Source organism: Mesoplodon densirostris, chromosome 1, assembly GCF_025265405.1.
Source record: "Mesoplodon densirostris isolate mMesDen1 chromosome 1, mMesDen1 primary haplotype, whole genome shotgun sequence".
Lineage (NCBI taxonomy): Eukaryota > Metazoa > Chordata > Mammalia > Artiodactyla > Ziphiidae > Mesoplodon > Mesoplodon densirostris.
This window is the reverse complement of record NC_082661.1, coordinates 55,050,654-55,074,153: the sequence shown is the minus strand read 5'-3', so window position 1 is coordinate 55,074,153 and position 23,500 is coordinate 55,050,654. Positions and strand designations below refer to the sequence as shown.

The 23,500-nt window shown below is 44.4% G+C and overlaps 1 protein-coding gene across 1 annotated transcript in view; it reads right to left on the bottom strand.

Moving 5' to 3' along the window:
- CCDC149 (coiled-coil domain containing 149) overlaps nucleotides 1-23,500 on the bottom strand; it is a 99,493-nt gene that overhangs the window by 35,238 nt on the left and 40,755 nt on the right. The window contains 1 exon segment of the mRNA XM_060103568.1: nucleotides 13,248-13,355. Coding sequence (XP_059959551.1) covers nucleotides 13,248-13,355 — 108 coding nt within the window.

Sequence of the window (23,500 nt, the reverse complement as noted above, 5' to 3'; positions counted from 1 at the left end):
GCCTGAACTTTAAGTAATAGAACACCACTGAGGTTTTCCATTCACAGTACGCTTCGCCGAACACTTAATTTAGAATCACACAATTATGTTTGCTTAATGCCAATTAATTATTAAACATGTTTATTGAGGTCTGACAGCCATATAAGAGAGTCATCTTTTATATACTGGATGCCTGTTCAGCTTCAATAAACATGTTAACAATCATTTGGTGTTTAATGTGCACACAATATCAGCTATTAAATCTCAGGGCTGGACTGGATGAAACACTTATTTTTAAAAGTGAGGCCCAAGTTGGTAAAAGCTGGATCACTGGTTGGGTCTGACACTCAAGTTCAATCAGCTGAAGGGGCCCAAGGAGGCCATTGCAACAGGGATGGCAGCCCCAGGGAGAGTTCTCTTGTCTTCCCAGCTGACAGCTGATGGGCTCTGGAGTCCACCTGCCGGGGGGCGGGGGGGCGTGTCCTGGGGCCAAGTTCGAGAGCTGTGCAATCTCAGGTATATGCCTAAACTTCTCTGAGCCTTAGTGTCCTTCACTGTAAGAATACGACAGTAACAGTACAGCTTTTTACTGTCCAAGGTTGCTGTAACTGTTGGGGCCCAGAGTAGGCTGCCCCCAAATGTGCCTCAATGGCATATTTATTATTTTGAATGAAAGTTACTTAAGAAATGGCCAACACACGAGGGACACTCCGAACCTCGTTTCTGTCACCCTGAAAGCAGGAAAAAATAAATCTCGCATGTGAAGGGTGCCCTCCTGCAGCTGGAGGTAGACGGATGCCCTTATCACCAGAGATGGGGATTCGGGCGAGAAACCAGGATAAACAAACCCTGTTACTGCTTTAATTTACTACCCCAAGCCCAAACTCGATTTAGATTCTTCACTAATTGGGCACCCCGAACCTAAGTTTCTTTGTCCTGTCAACTCCTCCCAAATTTATTATTTCTTTGTCTAAAAAGTATAAAAGTTATCTGCTTTGGTCACGTCTTAGGTCCCATGTCTATGGGACCAGCATGAATTAAAACGTGTTTCTTTTTCTCCTGTTAATCTATCTCATGTCCAGCCACAAGAAATCAAGAAGGGGGAAATTCCCTATTGGTCCAGTGGTTAGGACTCTGCTCTTCCACTTCAGGGTTCAATCCCTGGTTGGGGAACTAAGATCCTGCATGTCGTGTGGGACTGCCAAAAAAAAAAACCCAAAAAACAAAAAAACAGAGAGAAATCAAGAGGAGTAGAGGGGGCAATTGCCCTCACCCAACATTAAACACGAAGTAAGAGAGGGACGTTGTATTAGATGAGCATTTACCTTAGGGGAATTCAAATGTATGTGTTTGGCAAAAAGATGACGGGGAGAACCAAGTGGAGGGAGGGAGTGATGGGGAAGAGGGGATGGGAGAGAAAGAAAAATTTAAAAAATTGGTGGCTCTACCCATTCCTGCTTTCAATGTCCCAGACTGAGAGCAAGGTGGGAGAGGGATTGATAATACATTTAGACAAAATCATACTGTTCATATGTATACATAAGACTCCTGTTCAGGAGACACATGGCCACTTGCCCTGAACTTCATGGACAATTTAAGAGACCATCAAGGTGAATTTCTGCTAGACACAAGTTTTTGCCTCTTATCCGCTGACTTTAGAACCTAGTCCCAAGTGAGAGAAGATGAGATTTCTCTACCATACTTAGCACAGCCCCTGGAACATACAAAGTGCTTGATCAATGTCAGCTGCTATTAGGACTATTGCTGTGATCATTGGTGTCCTCCTCCATGAGAGTTTCCCCACACATACACCCACTGGGGAAGTCGATCTTTCTTCTAAGCTGGAGGAAGCTGAGCTGCTGAGCCAACCTTATCTGTAGACTGCAGGCAGTGAGGCTGATTTCCCACCTTGGAAGCTCTATGAAGCAACTGCTTGGAGTGCTTGATTTCCTCCAATAGGGCCATCAAAACTGCATGGCTAGCCTCCCCGTGCCAACCCTTGAAGTGCATCAGTGCCCTGAGAGGCACGCACACGGCCACCAGGAGATGCATCCATTTGCTGATTTAGATGGAAATAAACGTTTATGAATGAATTATGGGTGTGAGTCGTCCACTTATGGATGAGGTGCAGCTGCAGCTGGGATGTGGCTGAGGGACAGGGCTGCAAAACGATGTGACAAAAGGCTCTTGGGCGCTCTTCCCCCACCCTGCTGATGGAGTCCAACTCCTCTGCCAAAAACCTGCTCAAACTCTGGTCCCGCCAAGGCCCCCCGGTCGGAATGACTCGCTTCTTCCTTGATCTCTTCTTGGGCTTCATCCCTCATAGCCCTCAACAGTCTCTCCCTCCTCTTGTTTTCATTTGCCTGAATCCATTTTCCCCAACAGACAGTGGGAGGAAGGCAGCTGGTGGCAGGAGCAGCTATTATTCTCCAGGTGTAGTCTGTGTTCAGATCCTGTATCTGCTGGTCCTAGTCACATGTCTTTGGCTGTTATCTAGCCTCACGGAGCCCCAAGTGACTTTAGTGTTTTTGAAAGTGGAGATTGCCTTAGTCCATTCAGGCTGCTATAACAGACTACCATCGACTGCATGGCTTATAAACAACAAACATTTATTTCTCACAGTTCTAGATGCTGGGAAGTCTAAGATCAAGGTGCTAGCAGGTTGGGTGTCTGGTGAGAGCCTGCTTCCTAGTTCATAGATGGCTGTCTTTTTTCTGTGTCCTCACATGGAGGAAGGGGTGAGAGAGCTCTCTAGGGCCCCTTTTATAAGGGCACTAATCCTATTCATGAGGGCTCCACCTTCATGATCTAACCACCTCCCAAAGGCTCCCACTTCCAAATACCATCACACTGGGGAGGAGTTTTCAACATATGAATTTTTGGGAGGGGACACAGTTTATAGCATTCCACCCTTGATCACCCCCAAATTCATGTTCTTCTTACACATGAAATATATTTACTCTATCCCAATAACCCCCAAAGAATTAACTGGTTCCAGCATCAACTCTTAAGTCTAAAGTCCAAAACCTCATCTAAATATCATCTAAATCAGGTATGGGTGAGACTCGAGGTGAGATGCATCCTGAGGCAAACTCCTCTCCACCTGTGAAATTGTGAAACCTAGCAAGTTATGTGCTTCCAAAATACAAAGGTGGGACACACGCAGGAGCGACATTCCCATTCCAAAAGGCAGAAATAGGAAAGAAGGAAGGGGTGACAGGTCTCAAGTAAGTCCAAAACCTAACAGATCAAACAACGTTAAATGTTAAAGCTCAGGACTAATCCTCTGGCTCGATGCTCTGCCTTCCAGGCCCACTGGCAACATCACCACCAAGGCTTGGCAGGACAGCCCTGCAGTGGCTCTGCTCTGGTGCCCTGCAGCTCTTCTGGGTTGGGGTCTCAGCCCTGGGGCTCTAGGAGGCCCCCTCCATTCTAACCCAGGTGAAGGTATTCTGTCCCCCAGAGCCATGCACTCTAGGCCTGTGGCGGGAGTGGCAGCCTTGTTGGGCTCTGAGTTACCTTCCATGTCATTCTTCTCTTGCCCTGAAAAATAGCGCCCGGCCTCTAATCCATACTAATCTCCTTACCAAATGGTTGTTTGGCCAACACCCTTAGCGTTCTCATTTTTTTGCAATATGGACAGGCTGAGAATTTTCCAAATCTTTAAATTCTGGTTCCTCTTTGCTGAACAATTCCTTCTTCAAATCATCTCTCTCTTCTCACATTTTATAAGCAGTCAGGAGAAACCAGCCTGCTCCTTCAACACGTTTTTTAGAAATTTCCTCAGCTAAATATCCAGTTTCATTGCTCACAAGTTCTACCTTCCATAAAACAATAGAACTCAATCACAGTTCAGCCAGATTGTTGCTACTTTATAACAAGGATGGCCTTTTCCCCAGCATCCAATAACGTGTTCCTAATTTCCATCTGAGGCCTCATCAGAATGGCCTTTACTGTCCATATTTCTACCAACATTCTGTTCAGGATGACTTAAGTATTCTCCAAGAAGATGGACGCTTTCTCCACAGCTCTCTTTTTTTTTTTTTTTTTTCTGAGTCCTCACCAGAATTGCCCTTAATGGTCCATTCACAGCAATGCTGTGAGGGACAACAGGCTTTTTCAAGCAGGAACCTCAAAACTCTTCCAGCCTCTACCCACTACCCAGTTCCAAAGCTGCTTCCACATTTTAGGTATTTGTTATAGCAGCACCCCATGTCTTAGTACCAACTCCTGTCTTAGTCTGTTTAGGTTGCTATAACAGAATACCATAGACTGAGTTGCTTATAAACAACAAACATTTACTTCTCACAGTTGGAGTCTAGGATGTCCAAGATCAAGACACTGGTAGGTTTGTGGTCTAGTGAGGGCCCACTTCCTGGTTCATAGTCAGCTGTCTTCTCACTGTGTCCTCACATGGCAGAGGGGGCAAAATTGCTCACTGGGGTCTCTTTTATGAGGGCACTAATCCCATTCATGAGAGCTCTGCTGTCACGACCTAATCACTTCCCAAAGCCCCCACCTCCTAATACCATCACATTTCGGATCAGGTTTCAACATATGAATTTGGGGTGGGGGCACATTCAGTCTACAGTAAGAATAAAAGCTATCTTGTAGACAGAACAGCTATGTATGACTGCCCGGCCTGTGCACTGCACAACTCCAGCTCTGGGGGATTACATCCTTGCAATGTGAAGATACAATGCAATAATCACTCTTTGAAGAGCTTTAAAAGTACAATCCCCAGTTATAGCTGGTATGGTTATAATTCTTATACAGTGACTCTCTATTTGTCAGAGTTACTGGGAAGATCAGATGCAAGGATTAATAGGAGTGGATGTTAGCCCTTCCTCACCCCTGGTCCTTGTGTTCTGCTGCAAATAGCACGCCTAGGGAGAGGTCAACACCAAAAGCCATTTATCAAACATTCATCTGCCAGTGTTGTGCTGGGCGACTTAATAAACAAGGTCCTGCCTATCTTTTCTTTACTTTTCCTGTTGGTTTTCTCCACATCCTCTCCAACTGCCCCCTGACCTTTTGAAATACCCTTGATAAAATTAGACAGGAGAGCTTTAAAAGGCTCCAAGTAGGCAACTCTATTGTGTATACCAAAGTTCAAATTCCTAAACCTATATGGCAAATCTAGTTCTAGCTTTAAACAAAAGAATTTGTCACTTAAAAAAGAAACCCAGCAGTTTTCATATTCTTCCTCCCAGGCTCTGGAGATTATCAGGCACACACTCATTAATGTGTGTCAATATTTCCCAGTTAACGAGCACCCAACTTGGGCCAAACAACATGCTATAAGCTTTCCTTACACACGATACCTCCAGCGGCTTTTCACTGTAATGGAATAAATTTGGAATAAATGGCAAAGCCCTTATGAGAGCTGCTGATGCATAAGCTGCCCCTGCCCACCTCCCAACCCAACCTCCAACCACCTCCCTTGTTTGCTGGCCACACTGGCTTTCCTTCAGTGCCTCAAGCACAACCTGCTCCTTCCTGCCTCTGCGCCTTTGCACTTGCTCTGCCCTTGAGCAGCTTGCCCACAGGTCTGTCCAGAACCCACTTCTTTTGTCTCTTTCAGGTCACAGATCAAATGTCACCTCCTCTGAGAGGTCTTCCCTGGACACTGTCGCTGAAGCAGTTCACCTTCAAGGGCCCCACTGCCTTCATCATACTGCCAGAAATCACCTGGTTCATCTGATTGTCCCTCCCCCTGTCAGCTCCACTGCAGGAACCTGGCTGTTCATACACACTGAAATAGGTGGCACCCATAGCAGTGTCTGGCTAACCACAGGGAGTCCTCAGATACATCTTAAATACAGGAAGTCTCTCATGTGGGGCTTCCCAACCCCGGGAGGCAGACACTGCCCCGTCCTCCTCATAGGGGAGAAGCTCATAGGGGCTGCTGCAGCGCTCCGAAACCAGGGCTCCTTGCCTGGGGCCATGCTCAGATCAGAAGGCTGCAGTGTCCCCTCACCCTTAACACAACAAGCCCTGTCCTAGGTGCTTACACACATTGCCCCAGTAAGTCCAACAAACACTCTGTGATGCACTGTTACAGTCCCCATTGTCAGAAGAGAAGCAGAGACACAGAGAGGTGGAGTAACTTGCTCACGTCACAGACCTTAGAAATGGCAGGGCCAGGAGCTGACCCCAGGCAGGCGAGGGTTCTGGAGTGGATGCTCTGCGGCCTCTCTCCACACCGATGATAGCACTCACTGCCTGGCGCTCCCCCTGTGGAGTGTGTTCTGCATTAAGTGCCCTGTATAACTTTCTGTATTTAATCCTCACAGAAGGCACGCTGGCCCCCTATGTCGTGCCTGTGTCACCCAAGCTCTCTCACTCAGGGTCTCTGCACCTCATCCCCCCGTTATCTGACCACCTCCCACCTCACTTCCTTCAGGCCTCTGAGTAAAGGGTGTGTCAACAGAAATGCCTTCCTGACCACCCAGTGTAAGTAGTTGCCCCCCTCCCCTATCCCCGGCAGCCCAGGCTGCACTGTACAGCCCCCTAGCCTGCAGTAACTTGTTGAGCACTTAGCACCTTCTGACACATTATACTGCATTTCATCAAATATAAGACTCTATCAACTCTAAGACCCACCACTATGCATGACCAAAAAGACTGAAAAATACCAATCATCACTACATGATACCAATAACTACATCAGAGATGTTCAAATGTGAAAACCTGTGCCTCTCAGAATCTGTGTAATATCATATATTAATTTGTTTATTTGCTTACTGCCCATCTGTGCCCCCTAGAATAGAAGCTCCATGAAGGCAGGAACTCATTGGTTTTGTTTACTACCCTATTCCCAGACCATAGAGTTGAGTCTTCAATAAAGATGCATTGAAATGAATTGAACTGAACTACCCTCCATAGGCAAGTACTACTGTTATCTCCATTGTATAGATGAGAACAACTGAAGACACAGAGAAGTCAAGCAACTGGCCCAAGGTTACACAGCTAGGAAGCCCCTGAATTACCTTCAGATAGTTCAGAACACATTGCTCCCAGAGCGACAATCTTTAGAGAGTTGCACCAAGCAGTTTTTTTTTGCGGTACGCGGGCCTCTCACTGTTGTGGCCTCTCCCGTTGCACAGCACAGGCTCCAGACGCACAGGCTCAGCGGCCATGGCTCATGGGCCCAGCCGCTCCACGGCATGCGGGATCTTCCCGGACCGGGACACGAACCCGTGTCCCCTGCATCGGCAGGCGGACTCTCAACCACTGCACCACCAAGGAAGCCCGCACCAAGCAGTTTTAAATCTGCTTCAATTTGTTTTCATTTTAGTGTAATTTGGGTATGGTGTACTATAAAATAAGTCTTAGGCAGAGATATCTTTCAGAATCAGTTCTCTACAAAGTGTAATTACAGTGCATGATCTAGGGGATGAATGTCCAAAACCACACTGTTTTGGTTGCTTGGTCTACCCGGGCTGTGTGCTCATATAAGCCAGAATAAGCTCAAATATGGTGTCTGAGACCAAATTCATTTGCTTAATTCATCTGACAATAAAACATTAGGAAATGTTGAACTAGTCTGGCTGCTTGCTGAGCGTTGCCTGTTTTTCACCATCAAGATCCCAGTTAGAATAAGATATGATGGAGCTGGAGCAGGTGAAGGGCCCTTATCACTCACTTTAATTCTTTGTAATTAATTTCTATAATGCCCCAAGGTGAGAGCTTTTCATTAGAGTGCCCTCTTCATCCGGGTTTCCCACAAGCTAGGACATCTCTGTGCTCCTTTGAAGCATAAAGACGAAATGTTTACAAAGAGCTCTCTAATCCCTCATCCTGGACTCTTACAAACATCCAAGCTGAACACTTTTATTTTTTAACAGAGTATACTTTAATTAGTCACCTGCATGCTCATTGGTCTGCCGGTATTGGCTGGTGGCTTTGACTTAATTGGTTTGCTTGCTGAATCCTTCCAAAAGTCCCACATCATTAGAGGTACGTTCACAGAAGGGGTCTATTATTTTATGGGGCCAACACCAGATAAAACAGAGGTACTTAAAGACCTTCAGCTGGTGTAACATAAAGCGCATTATTAAGGGCAAAACCCCATGTTTATGCACGACTGCAAACAGTTACATTTAAGTTGGCCAGCAGGGGCCCAGGAAATGTGACTGCCTGACACTGTCCACCTGAAGTTCCTTGCTTTTGAGTACTTCCCATTGCATTATTGTTCTTCTGCACTTAAAGTGCCATAATCTGTAAAAGGAAGGAAAAATAAAAGCAAGCAGACAAGGAAGCCCAGCAGGAACATGAGAGGCTGCTCCTGGCCTGTTCTATTAGGTGCTTATTCCACAAGGGTACACAAAATGCAAGGAAGCTTCTGGGAGCATGACACCAAAGTAATAATGTTTGGGGTGGTGATAAATAATAAAGTCGGGTGGTGACAAGGAGGGCTGGGTTTGGGGGATCCATTTGCCAGATGCCAGGCTTCTTACCCCCAGTCTCTGTCTCTGTTGGGAGGCACATACCCCCGGGGTTCACGGGAAACAGTCGATCAACAGAAAGGAAGACCTTGAGATTCCTGGTGGAACTCTGATACAAGAGGATACTAAGCCGATGTGGGCCCAGGTTGTGCTAAAGATACCAGCAATGTTTACCCTTCATGGAGTGCTTACTGGATGCCAGGTACTATGCTACACCCTTTATAAACATAATATTGCATGCACACACACACTCCAAACCATTAAATCTCCTGCTTTCTTTTCTTCCCAGCACTAACCACTGTCTGATGATCTTACATAAGTATTTTATTTTCTTATTCTCTGTCTCCCCAACTAGACTATAAGCTCTGTGAGAACACGCACCTTGTTTTTCTTATTCCTGACGTAGTCACAGCTCCTAGAACATTAATCAGTCCCCAAGTATGTATTGATGAATAACGATGAAACCTGACAGCCATTCTATGTGAGGTATCATTACTCCCATTTTACAGATGAGGAAACTGGGGTCTAGAGAGACAACTGACTTGCTCAAGGCCACACAAATAATAACTGGCAGAGTTAGAATATAAACCTGGGTCTAGCAGTTTCCAAAGATGGACCTCTTGGACTATTCTAGATTATACCACTTGGCAGTGGGAGGCTGGAGCTAGCTCTTTCTGGAGTGCCAAGCTTTCTAACTCCCAGTTCAGTGACTTCACTTTGTTAGCCTGATATTTGAATGCCATGGCATCAGTCTTGACACCAGGGAAATTGGTAAAGTGCTACCAGCCAGGCTTCCTCTTCAGAAGAGCTGGTTCACCAGCTCACCTCTGGATATCTGTGATTCAAGTGTGCTCTGCTAGTTCTGTGGACTGCCTCTTACTGATCCTTAAGTTCTCAGAGGCCTCCTTTCCCCCCACCCCGCACCAGTCCCCTTTCCCTAAATCCACTCTTTTCTTAATGCCCAGAAGAGGAAGCAGGCATGCCTCTGGGGCAAGAAGGGGAGCTGTAACTCTCTGGGTGGGCTGCTCTCCACACTTGAGGCCCTAGCATTGCCTGGGTTTTCCACATAATTGGTCCTTATTCCTCACAGACTGCCACACAAAGAACCCTGGGCAACCCACCCTCATGAAAAGCTTTCCCCAGGGTGATTTGTGGAGGTGTGAGTTCTCCCTTCCCTCCTCAACCTTTCAGAGCTATTATTAGCAAGGAATGGGAGGGTGTCTACTAGGCTTCCCTTTTCCCACCTCTCGTCTGGTTTGAACTGGGGCTTTGTGTCTGTCCAGAAGCCTCGATTGGGGCGCTGCTCAGAGAGATAATAGGTTTGTTAATCATGGAATCCCACCCTCCACCTCCAACCCTGTGTGAGTGCTAAGCTGCTTGTAAGACAGGGTGGCAACAAATCTTTCAAGAGGCTGTTTGAAAATGCTTTATGGCACGTAGGGTTACAAGGCTCTAGCTGAACAAATGGAAAAATTAGTCTACCTTAAAATAGCCAAGGCAAGTAATTTCCTATCACCTTGTTTCTTAAATGTACTTAACATCTAGAATCTGGGCTTCCCAAAATATGGCTAAGGGTCATCAGTTAAAATGACAACTTGGAGATAACAAACTTCCACTTTAATAGTTGCTCATAAAGTGATGCCACAAGCCCGGAATGGGAGGAGTTAGGAATCCCACAACATCCATTATTAAGTATTATTGAATTTAACAGGCTTGAACCAGCCTAGGAGCAGGACCCTTACCCCACACCCACTAAGGCTCAGCATCAGACCCCCTGACCTTTCCAGGGGCTCCCTAAGGTCTTACACCTTAGGTTTGGCTTTCTTCTGCTTTTTCTCAGATGGAATAGTTTGCTTTTCTAACTCCTTTCTCCAGGTTTCTAAACTACTCCTTACCCCACAAAGAGAGTTAGTGATGACAACCGGAGGGGCAGTCAGTCTGCTATTTTCATGTGTTCTTCCTTTTTCTTTTCCTCTTCCTCTTTATTGAACCTTTTTGCTCCTTTTTGCATTCCCTTTATTCATTCACTCATTCATTTATCCTATTCCATTCCTTCAATAAAGATCTATTAAATAATGTCCGTGTATCACGAACTAAGATGCAAATTCCTACGGATACAGGAATTTGGCCTGCAAAGAGTTTACCTTTGGGGGAGGGGTGCCAAACAAGTACAAGCAGAGGGAAAAGAGCAGGGCACTGTGGGTGTGTGCAGGACCTGCCCCTGAGAGTTGGAGAAGGCTACATTTGACCTATGACCTGAAAGATGAGCAGGAGTTTACAGAAGTAAAGGGGAAGAGTGTTCCAGAGAGCAGACAGCAGGTGCAAAGGCCCCGAGGCACAACTCAGTATGGCTCAGCTGAGGGGCTGAAATTAGCCCTGCAGAGCTGAAGTGTGAGGCGACTAATGGCAACAGATGTGGCTGGAAAAATCAGGAGGGTCCAGATAATGGAGGGCCAAGCACACCATAGTAAGGAGGTAGGACTAGATTCCGAAGGCGATGGAAAGGTTGGAGCTGTGACACGATGAATAAAAGAGCAAAGGAAGGGTTAACCCATTCTCCACCACACAGTCACAGCCACCCTTCAAGAGAGGCCTCTGTGTTTCTCAAGATGGCTGGTGTCATTACTGAATGAGTCATCCGGCCTTAATGTTGATGACTGGGGGTGGGGTGGGGGGGGAGGATGACCGTGACTCACAGGGGGGATGAAAATAAACCAGCCCTATAACTTTAGATGCAAATGAGAATAAACAGAGTCTCTGGGGCTCACTGCAGTTGGTCTTTTTTGAGGAGGAGAGGACTGGAGACTGAGATACAGGGTCTACTGAACATTTTAACATCTTGCCTGCATCTGCTGGCAGGCAAATTACTTCACAGGCCATGAATATGAGTCACTAAATTCTAAACCTTGAGTGAGAAAACCAAGTTTGATAAATGTGTCCAGCTACTGGAATAAAGACCCAGAATACAAGCAAATCATGAAGCTCAGATGGTGCCAATGCAAAAGCAGCCCCAGACCTGCGCTTAGCGTTACACTCACACACACACTCATGCACACATACCCTCCCTTTCTTTCCTCGAAATATCAGTTGCAAATGTCAATTCCTAAAATATCTCAGGCCTACAAGGCTATACAATTAAAAGTGACCAAAAGATGAGGCAGAGGTGTGTTTAGGACAGTTGGAGGTGTGTGTGTGGGGGGGTAACTCAGAAAATAAAAACGAAAAGAAAAGAAGAAGAAAAAAAAAACCAGTCAAGAAGAATCATGACTCCAAAAATCACATTTCAAAATGTTTCAGTATTTTCTGGATTTATAACTTCTCCAAAATTCCTGCAGTATTTTTATGGGTTTAAAAGGAAATGATTGCACATACTTGATTTTACTCTCTAGAAAAACTTGCCCTGATGCTATCATTTGATAACACCTAAGAAGGCCTGGCCTTTAATTACTGACCAAACACCTAGGTTACAGAGCTCAAATCCTTTTGAGAGGCCCGATTAGCTTGTCCAGGGTTAATTAGCACCCTTCTTAGCATTCTCACCCACTCCCTATTTCATGATGGAGAATAGTCATGAAATATTTTTCAAATATACTATGTTAAATCCAAGAGGTTTAAAAAAATTTTTTTAAAGGCAGACTAAGTGGACAAGTGGCTATGTAAAGAAGACTTCCCAGTATGCCTTTTTTTTTTTTTTTTTACTTTTTGACCACACCTCGTGGCATGCGGGATCCTAGTTTCCCAACCAGGGATTGAACCCGTGCCCCCTGCAGTGGAAGTGTGGAGTTTCAACTGCTGGACCACCAGGGAAGTCCCACCAGTATGCCCTTAGATTGAGCCCCTTAAGCCAGCAGTAAGCACACAATCCTTTCTGCCCTTTGTCGTGGAAGAGTTCTCGAGATAATCCAGACACATCCATACTTTTTTTTTTTTTTTTTTTAAAGAATGAGCATATTTCAAAATGGTGCCTTCCAATAACCAGTGACTCCCAGGAACAACAAACATCCCCATCATTTGTCAGGGAATTTGGTACCATTCAAAAGACATTGCCCAAGAAAGTACCTCCTCCCCACCATGTAGTTTGCTTGAGTGAAACTCCAAAGGCCATCCCTGTTGGGAAAGCTGGCTCTGGCAAGAAGTTGAAATTGAATCTATTGGCAAAATGGGAAATGATTTGGGGGCGATGGAATTAAACTTCGGTAGTTTTTCTTCCTTTTCTCAATTGTACTTTTGTTCACAGCTTCAGCTGGGAGAGACAGTGCTCACATTTAGTTTGGAGTATATGAGTTCATATTTTATAATTAACGTTGCCAACAGGGGAGTTTGATTAATACCAAGCAGTGGATTTTGAGCAATGTTCCATACAAATTGCCAAATTTAGCAATAAAATAAATTGGTTATGTGAACATAATTAGTAGGATGACTACTTAAAATTCAAAACTGAATGTGAATAATTCCAAATCATCTGAGCCACAAATCCATTATTTGTATAGAAAGGAGAAAGCATAGCATTTGGGCTTTATTTTGCTCTCAACCACAATGTTATTCAGCACCAAGCTGAACGTAATGAAACTTCTACAATGGGTTGTGACAATATTTTAGAGCAACCCAGAAACACACACAGACACGTGTGCGTGCACACACGCGAAGGGAAGGTAATAAAGATAAGAAATGCTAAACTGTGAATTTTCATTGCAAATGTAAAAATCTATAACAAATTTTTCCGCAAATGCTGCATTACATTCTTCTGATGCACCATACATAAACCTCTGGCACAAAATTACTCAGGAGAGGTTTTTGCCTTTAAAATATTCACGGTACCTTATTGTCGCCCTGGACTTCTCCAAGCCTTTGCTGAAGTTCTTTCATTTCTTCTCCCAGATGTTTATTTCGGTCTTGAGAATCTCTCAATAGTTGTGCAAGATTAGCCTGCAAACTGACAAAGGATTAATCTCCAAAATTTACAAGGAGCTCATGCAGTTCAATATCAATAAAACAAAAAACCCAATCCAAAAACAGGCAGAAGACCTAAATTGACATTTCTCAAAAGAAGATATACAGATTGCCAACAAACACATGAAAGGATGCTCAACATCATTAATCATCAGAGAAATGCAAATCAAAACTACACCAGTCAGAATGGCCATCATCAAAAAATCTACAAACAATAAATGCTGGAGAGGGTGTGGAGAAAAGGGAACCCTCTTGCACTGTTGGTGGGAATGTAAATTGATACAGCCAGTATGGAGAACAGTATGGAGGTTCCTTAAAAAACTAAAAATAGAACTACCATACGACCCAGCAATCCCACTATTGGGCATATACCCTGAGAAAACCATAATTCAAAAAGAGTCCTGTACCACAATGTTCATTGCAGCTCTATTTACAATAGCCAGGACATGGAAGCAACCTAAATGTCCATTGACAGATGAATGGATAAAGAAGATGTGGCACATATATACAATGGAATATTACTCAGCCATAAAAAATGAAATTGAGTTATTTGCAGTGAGGTGGATGGACCTAGAGTCTGTCATACAGAGTGAAGTAAGTCAGAAAGAGAAAAACATATGCTAACACATATATGTGGAATCTAAAAAAAAAAAAAAAAAAGGGTTCTGAAGAACCTAGGGGCAGGACAGGGATAATGACACAGACATAGAGAATGGACTTGAGGACACGGGGAGGGGGAAGGGTAAGCTGGGACAAAGTGAGAGAGTGGCATGGACATATATGCACTACCAAACGTAAAATAGATAGCTAATGGGAAGCAGCCGCATAGCACAGGGAGATCAGCTCAGTGCTTCGTGACCACCTAGAGGGGTGGGATAGGGAGGGTGGGAGGGAGGGAGATGCAAGAGGGAGGGGATATGGGGATATATGTATATGTATATCTGATTCACTCTTTGTTATACAGCAGAAACTAACACAACATTGTAAAGAAAGTATACTCCAATAAAGATGTTAAAAATAAATAAATAAAAGGTAGATTTCAAAAAAAAAAGATTAGCCTGCAAATATTAACACATTATGAAATATAATCAGAAACGGAGGAGTGGAGAAATGCAGGTCTTTCTTAGGCTTATTGCAGCCAGCATCCAAGCCCAGCTGAACCATTAGAATAAACACATGTACGAATGCAGCAAGTGTGCAAATCACACCACTACAACTGCATGGAGAGAAATAAAGTTGGCCATGAACCTCAATTTGGGGATGTTGTTTGTTTCCAGAATGGCTCACAGACAAGTGATGGAGGAGTTGGGTTTTTTTGTTTGTTTTGTTTGTTTGTTTTTAATTTAAGAGCTCCTCACAAAAACTCTTGCAAGTGGTCTTAGTTCAATTCTAACTTTGGGTCAACAATATAGGAAACATTTCATTTCCTTGTTTGGATAATTTCATTTCCTTGTTTGGATAGTTTTTTTTTTTCTTCAAATAGATGGTGTTTAATGAACTTTTCTTTGCCACCTTTATGCCCAGAATTTTGATCAAAATTGTCAGCCAGAGAAGAGACCAGTGAGGTGTCACGATTTCAGACATCAGGATCCAGAGGTAATTCAACAGTCTCCTGGGCTGTTTTTCTCACCTCCTTATTCCCCTGTTCTAGCTCCTAGAGTACCAAACAGCCAGGGTGAGTGCCTTCCAGTCCATCTTCATGATGTCATCCCTTCCTTCAGATTGCCTCCTGCTCAGAGCAGATCCCTCTGGCCCCAGTGCGCAGTTCTCCACCAGACCCCCTCCCCCTCTCAGTCCAGCTTCATCGACACATCTCAGCCCCTTTCCCGGGAGCACGCAAGCACCCTTTACCATGCTCTCACCCTTCTCAGGTTCCCTGAACCTGAACTTGCATATGCTCCCAAACTATCTACATGCTTTTATCCACTCAAGCCTTTAACTTACTATTCCACTTTACCTCCATGGCTGCTGCTTCTATACTATTTGAATTTTGCTAATTTGATCTAATTCTCACCTTGCTTATTGCACTCTTATCTAACCTCAGCAAGAAGAAATGAGCTATTGAAAGGCAGAGATTCTCTTTTTCTCCCTTCTCAGCCTCCATGTACATGGCTCCAGGAAGTGCTCTTATTCCAGCAAATGTTTTAAAGACCCATGATGAATAAATGGAGGAAGGAAGGAGGGAGGGAAGCAAGCCAGCAATCGGAATATGACTCCTAAAAAGGAATCTTTCAGAAACAGTCACACAAGGGATTAGAAAGTTATCTTTTAGATTCCCTCCATGTGATAGCTGAAGAAACCCAAATCCAGAGACATTGCAGACGAGTACAACTACAGTGGCTAAATCTCCGAAGACTTTGATGCTAATACTTTTGGGAATACTGAGTTATGTTAGGTAATCAAAAGGGAATAAAGTGAAAGAATATAAAGATTAAACCTTGGCTTATCCTGGACTCCTCACTTTGTCTTATCTCCCATATTCCATCCATCGGGATATCCAGTGTCTCCACCATCAAGGTAGACCCCCATTCAGCTCCCCCGAAGCTCACCTCCTGGCTGTTCCCCACATATACCAGGCAGGAGCCCATCTCAGCGCTGCTCTCTCTGCCTTTTCTCTGGACTGGACTGCTCTCCCTCCAGGATACCTCTTGGCTCACTCCCTTGCCTATTTCAGGTCTTCGTTCAAACTGCACCGTTTCAACGGGGCCCACCTGGACCACTTGATCTAATCTGCAGTCTGGCCACCTCCCCGCTGGACATCCAAGCCCTTTCCCCTACACTACTTTTTATTTCCATAGCACTTACCATCTCTTAATATACCATGTAATTTACTTTATAGTTTATTGCCATATGTTTACATACGTTTATTACTTACTGTTTATTTCCTATCTCTCTCTCCCTACTAAGACAGAAGTTCCATGAAGGGCAAGGAACTTTGTTCTCTCTACTGGTCTACCCCAAGCACCTAGTGGATGCTCCATAAATATATCTTAAGTGAAAGATAATATGCTGAGTCTGGAGGTTGTGGTCTCAGCCTAGGGAAATATCTGCAATAATAAAATACTGAAACCAGTGCCTGGCATGCAGCATTGCATAGAAACCCCACTCATCCCCACTGGCTAGATTTAATCTAACTCTGATTTCCACTCACTTATTTGTGAACATTACTCAATAATGTGATCTAATTCTCAGCCCCATATTTGCAAAGCTCATATCTTGTAATAGTTGTGTTTCAACTGTCCCAGATTTCCATTCTCATCAGATAAAAATTTGGTGAAGGATGAGGAAAATTCATCCTCATTTTACAGGCAGGAAAGCAAAAAGACAAGAGGCACTGTGATCCACTGACTTTTTTTGGAAATGTTCAGATTTCTTTTTGGAATCAGATAGACTAAGTTGGATGCCAGTTCTGCCACTTACTGGGCTGGGTGACCTTGGGTAAGATTATTAACCTCTTGAGTTTCCCCACCTATAAAATGGAGCTAACCATACATACTTCATGCAGTAATTTGATACTTACATTGAATAATGAACCTAGGATGCCTACCACAGTGCTTGGTATACAGTAGGCACTGGTTAAATGCTGGTCACCTCCCCTTGACTCTGCCCTTCCAGTGGCTCCAATTCGATCACTCAGTGGACAGTTGGATGCATCTGGCCGAATGGCTCCTTGGACACAGCTGGCTCCCTTGTCATCCTGCCCCTTCACTTATTCATCCATTCATTTATACAACAAATATTTATGGAGTGCCTACTATGTGTCAGGCACTGTTTTTGATTCTGGAGATACAGCAGTGAGCTCTACAGACAAAGCCTCTTGCCCTTGTAGACCTACATTTTAATAGATAATATTATATTAATTACATTATATTACAACAAAATGAATAATGACTGAGGAGCTGGATGATAAGTACTATGGAAACAAATACAGCAGGTAAAGGAAACAGTGTGTGCTGAGGAAAGGCCACAGAAGGCGTCACAGCGAAGGCCACACTTCAAGTCTTAAACCAAGACTTGAAAAAGGAGGGAGAGGGCTTCCCCGGTGGCACAGTGGTTGAGAGGCCGCCTGCCAATGCAGGGGACACGGGTTCATGCCCCGGTCCGGGAAGATCCCACATGCCACGGAGTGGCTGGGCCTGTGAGCCATGGCTGCTGAGCCTGCACGTCCGGAGCCTGTGCTCCGCAACGGGAGAGGCCACAACAGTGAGAGGCCCGTGCACCGCAAAAAAAAAAAAAAGAAAGAAAGAAAAAGGAGGGAGCGTGAGCCTTGTGGATATCCCGGAGAAAGTTCCAGATAGGTGCAAAGGCAAGCAGCTTCCCTCTCTCCTTCTCCCCCTCACATCACAAGATGTCCACTTTGGAAAGCAGTTCAAGGCCACTAGAGCAGGCGTCCCCCAGGGACTGCAGTGAAGTGGAGATGATTCAATTCTCAATTTTCTTTTCCTGGTTCCTCCCCTCTGTCCTGCAGCTCTCCTGCCTTAGCACAAGGTATCACAAGTGGGCGGCCTCTCCTTTTCCTTCCAGGAACTCCAGAACACTTCCCAGACATTAGCTCAGCAAGCATAATCCCTCCCCCAGGTGGAGGGACAGGACCCCCAGGCTGGAGGGACCGGCTCAGAGGTGGGGCGGGAGAAGCCACCCGGGGCAGGTGCTGGCGTGCGGCTAAAAGTGGCCTCCGCGAGCCTGCTGCCACCTGCACACTGCATCTCAGCACCCCATCTGCAGGAGACACAGCAAAATTCACCTTCACAGGAGCCTGCTTTTCTTAAACAGTGGAAGAGGTGTTCAGAAAGAAATGTTTGTAAGAGCAACAGTGAAAAATTTAACAAAAGACCAAAAAAAAAAAAAAAAAAATCTGAAACGTCCCTAACCTTCCCTTTTTGAATCAACAGTGGCTTGAGCCCCTCAGGTGGGTGGGAAGACCCTGACATTTGCTCACCAATGAAACCACAAGAGCTAAACCTGTACAACTCAAACTATCAGTGGTGAAAGACCTCGACCTCCGATCAGTCACAGATCAGTACTTGTGCAAAATACAATAAAAATCCATTCCTAGGAAAACAAATTTAAGAAGACATCAAGGCCCCAAGTGTTTGTTAGATTCACCTGACGTAAAATCCTACATACTGTCAGATTGCTAGAAAAGTTTCTGAGCCCTTCCTCTCAATTTCTGCCCTCATCTTGTCGTAGGGACCAGAAAGGGCAGCTTGCAGCCTGGCACTGGTCCTCAGGCCCCACTTTGAATAGCACTGAGCCCAGCGATACTCCCCGGTATTTGGATGTTACAGCAAAGCAGGCACCCACGTGTTATATATCAAAGGTCCCAGTGACACATGAAGCAAAGGACAGCACTGCTTTAGGAGACAGCAAGTCAGAGACCCAGTGATGTGACTGTCAAACATTATTTACTCTGCAGCCTGGCCGAAAAGAAATCTACCCAAATAAACTCAAGCATTTCTACAGCAGCTGCAAAGCAATGGTTAATTAGAATCACATCGCCTCCAAGGGGATTCACTGTAAATCTACCCCAGATTTCAAATTGACCCCCTGGGGTAGGGTAGGGTGAGGGAGACCCCCCTTTTAAAGTAGGTGACTGTAATTTTCTTTCACATTTCACAGGCTGGCTTACTTGTCAACACACAATTCTTTTCTATTCAGTCCTTCCACCTCCTCAACTCCCAAACAATAACTTTGAAAACTAGAAAATGACTATTCTGACACGGTGCCTAGTTCCTTGACATACACCTTAAAGAACAAAAAAAAAAAAAAAAAAAAAAAAAAAGAAAGAAAGAAAGAAAAGAAAAGAAAGAAAAGTAGTACATTTCAAAGCACTCAAAATAGAGGAGAAAAGTTCACATAATTCTTTTTACCAAAAAAAACACCCATGACTCACACACATTCACTATAACCATCCATCAAGCTAACACACGGCGCTGGCTTATAATTTATCAGCTATGCAGACCGTTTTGTCTCTGTGTTATTGAGAAGGACTCTGTGACCATCAGTTTAGAATAGCAGCCCTATGTAAAGGAAATGTCAGGGAAAAAGTGGTAGACCGTCTAACACTCGAAAGGATTTCACAGGGAAGGAAAACAAAACCTAGAGATTATTTCCTCTAAATCTCTGGGGCAGGGTGGGTAGCATAAATAGCAAAACATGAAAAGGTTTCAAAAGAAGCCTCTTTGGGCCTCCCTGGTGGCGCAGTGGTTGAGAGTCCGCCTGCCGATGCAGGGGATACGGGTTCGTGCCCCGGTCTGGGAGGATCCCATATGCCGCGGAGCGGCTGGGCCCGTGAGCCATGGCCGCTGGGCCTGCGCATCCGGAGCCTGTGCTCCGCAACGGGAGAGGCCACAACAGTGAGAGGCCCACATAACGCAAAAAGGAAAAAAAAAAAAAAAAGAAGCCTCTTTTAAATATTCAGATATAGCCAGGGCTGACGTTAAAAGGTTGACATTTTCTCTCAGATAATAGTGGGATGTTGAATATCCTGGAGCATATTGTAGAATCTATATACTCAACTCACTCTTTCTAGCTCGGAGTTTATCTATTAAAACTGTGATGGGAAAGGGAGAGAAGACAGATTTGATGAAAACATAGCTGGGAGGCCCAAGGCCAAAAGGACATTACAGCTGTCCATTCCAACACACGTTCCTTTGTCAAGGATCAAGTCAACCCCCAATTACAACGGATGTCTGCAGAAGTACGCCGCCAAGGCCAGCCCCTGGTGTGGGGACTCTGAGGCTCGGGGAAATTCTCTCTGCACACAGATGAAGACTACACGTCCTGACAGTTGTTGCAAAGGCAGAGATCTGGGAGTTGAGAGAACTGTGTGCATCTCGCCCCAACCTCTCTGCCTTTCTGTGGAATTTCTCACTGAGGCAGATTAGTAATGGGGACAGGGGGATCTCCCTTTCTTCAGGTGCTGCTGCATCCTAAACTCTAGATCTTGCCTCTACCACTGTATTTGAATTCCCTTATGAATGAATGTCACAAAATACATCCAAATTTATACTACAGATGCAATACATTTTTGAAACTTATAAGAAGTGGTAGGAGATTTTTTTTAATGGTACATCACATTTGGCAATGACAGTCTCTGTGAAAGAACTCTGTTTTCAATGATCAAGTAACCAAGACTGGTTTACAAGGAAGGGGGAGTTCAAGATACCAGTTGTAAGAAACAGCCCTAAATCTTTTAGATGGGGAGAAAAGGATCCACTATATACCATTTTCCTCCCTGATGTAAGAAATGAAAAGTTGGATATGATAAGATCAGAATATTGCCACCCCAAAATATGCTCCTTTGCCATGAGGATTATTTTGATCTGAAGGCAACTGAGAATCAGAAGATACAGAGAATATTCTTCCCTCCCCTTTTCAGCCTAAAAATAAAGGCATACATTTCCCTTTGTGAGTTGTCCCATCCCCTCCATACCAGGAAGAGAATAGCAACTCTAATCACTGGACACAGAGCATTGGTCCATGATGAGTCTGCATAAACAAACCTAACTAAAATAAAACCCTATCTTCCATTAGTTTCCCATATATCTCCTAGTCACTTTCCCACAGTTTATCATCCCTTAAGGCCCAAACCCCCTCTCTTTTATTAAAATGCTATATAAGCCACGGAGTCTAAACACTTCTTTGAATTTCACTTCTTCTCTGTGAACTCCTGTGCATGTAAAATATTCATGAAATTGTTTGCTTTTTTCTCCTGTTAATCTGTCTTTTGTCACTTAAATTTGCAGGCCTCCATGCACTGAACCTAAGAGGGTAGAGGAAAAGCTTTTCCTCTCCAACAGATAAAAATAAAATGAAAGAAAGTGATGAAAAGTTTAAGATTAACCTTCCAACCTTGCACTAGCCAGACATTGGGAAGGGCAGTAAAACGGGCAGGCCATGTGTTTTCTCCTAAGTCCTTAAATAATTCAGCCCAGACACCAGGAGGGGAAAGGGGCAACATTCCGGTTACTATCCCTCAAGTCACCCTGAAATCTTTGTAATTTATTGGATATACACCACTTCAGTAACCTAGCCATGGAAAAGTCATTCTCCATCATAATGTAAAAATGATGTATACCAGAAAATCCTATAACTTCCTTCTCAACTTGCTGACATATTAAAACTCAATGCAAAAACGGGAGGGGGAAAAAATAGGAGAGAGACAGGTAAAACCTTGGCCTAGGCACTTCCTCAAGGAGAGTTTTTTGTTTGTTTGCTTTGTTTTGTTTTGAAAAAAAAAGAGTGTAAGAGAGAAAAAGAGACCAGATTTAGAAAATGCTCCTCTACTACACGGTGCTGACCCCTGAATCCTTTAAACTCACACCTTCAATAGGGTAAAGTACTCGATTAAGCAAGAATATGTGAAAAAAAAATGTTTGATAAAACGTGCAGTGTACTTGAGCGGTGTGATTGATAGCAAATTTAATTGCAATTTCTACTCCACTGCTTTGGTCTACGGTGACTTCTCTGTTAATAGTAATAGAGTGAAACTTGCTTTGCTGAGCAAGCGCCCCCTATTCATAGCAACTGCCCAAGCGATGACCTCTGCTACAGTGACAGCTTTCTTATTTACAAGAAACAACCACCCAAGAACTCATTCCACACACAGTTTTTGGCTGTGCAAGGAGCCCTCGGCAGCCTACTCTCACCCCACCGACATGGTGAGCACACACTTCCCAATGCAGGCATTTCCAGGCTCACAGGCAAATGCTCTTCAGTAGGTTTAGGAGGTTGCTATTTAAATAAATGTTTACTTAATCTTGGCCATTATGGCTCCGCATCTGCCACTTAGTGGCTCCCTTAATAGTTCCCAAGTTCTTTAGACTCACTGAGCCTAAATTCCCCCATGTTTAAATTGGGGGATGCTCTCACCTTCCTGACAAAAATCACTGCAAGGATCCGAAGGGCTTCTGAGCAGGAGGTGTGAATGCTAAGAATGAAATTACTGTTATTGTGATTTGGGGAGGACTCCCGCAGGCTGAACCCTGGATTTCTTCCCAGCTTCCCCGGTGTAACAGTGAAGTTGTACTGTTCGAAGTGGTATAAAAAGAAACATCCCAAAGCACTTGAGAACTGTGAAGGAAGTTTTAGGTTCTGAGCATCAAACCGAGATGCATAGACAAAGTTGCTCTGATTTGTGGTCACGGGGGACTAAAATAAGATTGACCAAGGAGACTTTTCTATTAAAGTAAAAGGCTCCCTCCCATCCCACAAAGGGTCACTGTGTGCTCTGATTTCTCCAGGGTTGTCATCCTGGTGCATGTCACCGTCTAAATAAGCCATCACTTTTTAAGGGAAGAAAGCCAAGGCTCCCTCCTAGACCAGGAGGAATACCTCCCGTGGTACCTCGGCTTGAAATCAAAACAGGGAAAGACAGAGATGTGTTTGATTGTTTATTCAAGGAGGAGTTGGCATGGGGAAAAATGTGTTGCTGTGACCCCAAAGGATCCCAATTTATAAAAAGATTAACCCAGGATAATTTAAACTCCCCTTTATCGCCTTTGGAGGAACTGCTTGTTTCGCAAAAGAAAAATATTTAAAGGGTTGTTTGAGATCTTTTGGTGATCTCTCACTGCAGTGCAGAGAGGTGCTCTGTGTACAGCTCCGCCTGGAGTATCAAGAAGAAATTTTCATTTTAATATCCCACGAGAAGCTATTAGTGAAATCACTGTTGTCACGATTTCTTCACAGCTTCTTCAACGGATGATTTGCCATTGGAAATTGAGTTGTTTTAAAAAGGATTCTAAATTCTAAAAGAGAGCCTCGATCGACAACCATATTTCTAGAACTACAACCATGAAAGTTCTGGCTGCCCTGTAAGGAGGAGACAAAAAAGCAGGCAGACATTATGGCCAGATATTGGCTGCCACAGGAAAGAACACTGGCCTAACGGGTAAAGACTCCTAGCTCAGTTTCTGCTTCTCAACCCCTCCTAAGCAGAGGGCTTCGGATAAAGCACTTCATCTTTGAACTTCCAAAATGGGTGGATTAAATGTTGATTATGGGGCTTCCCTGGTGGTGCAGTGGTTGAGAGTCTGCCTGCCAATGCAGGGGACACGGGTTCGTGCCCCAGTCCGGGAAGATCCCACATGCCGTGGAGCGGCTGGGCCAGTGAGCCA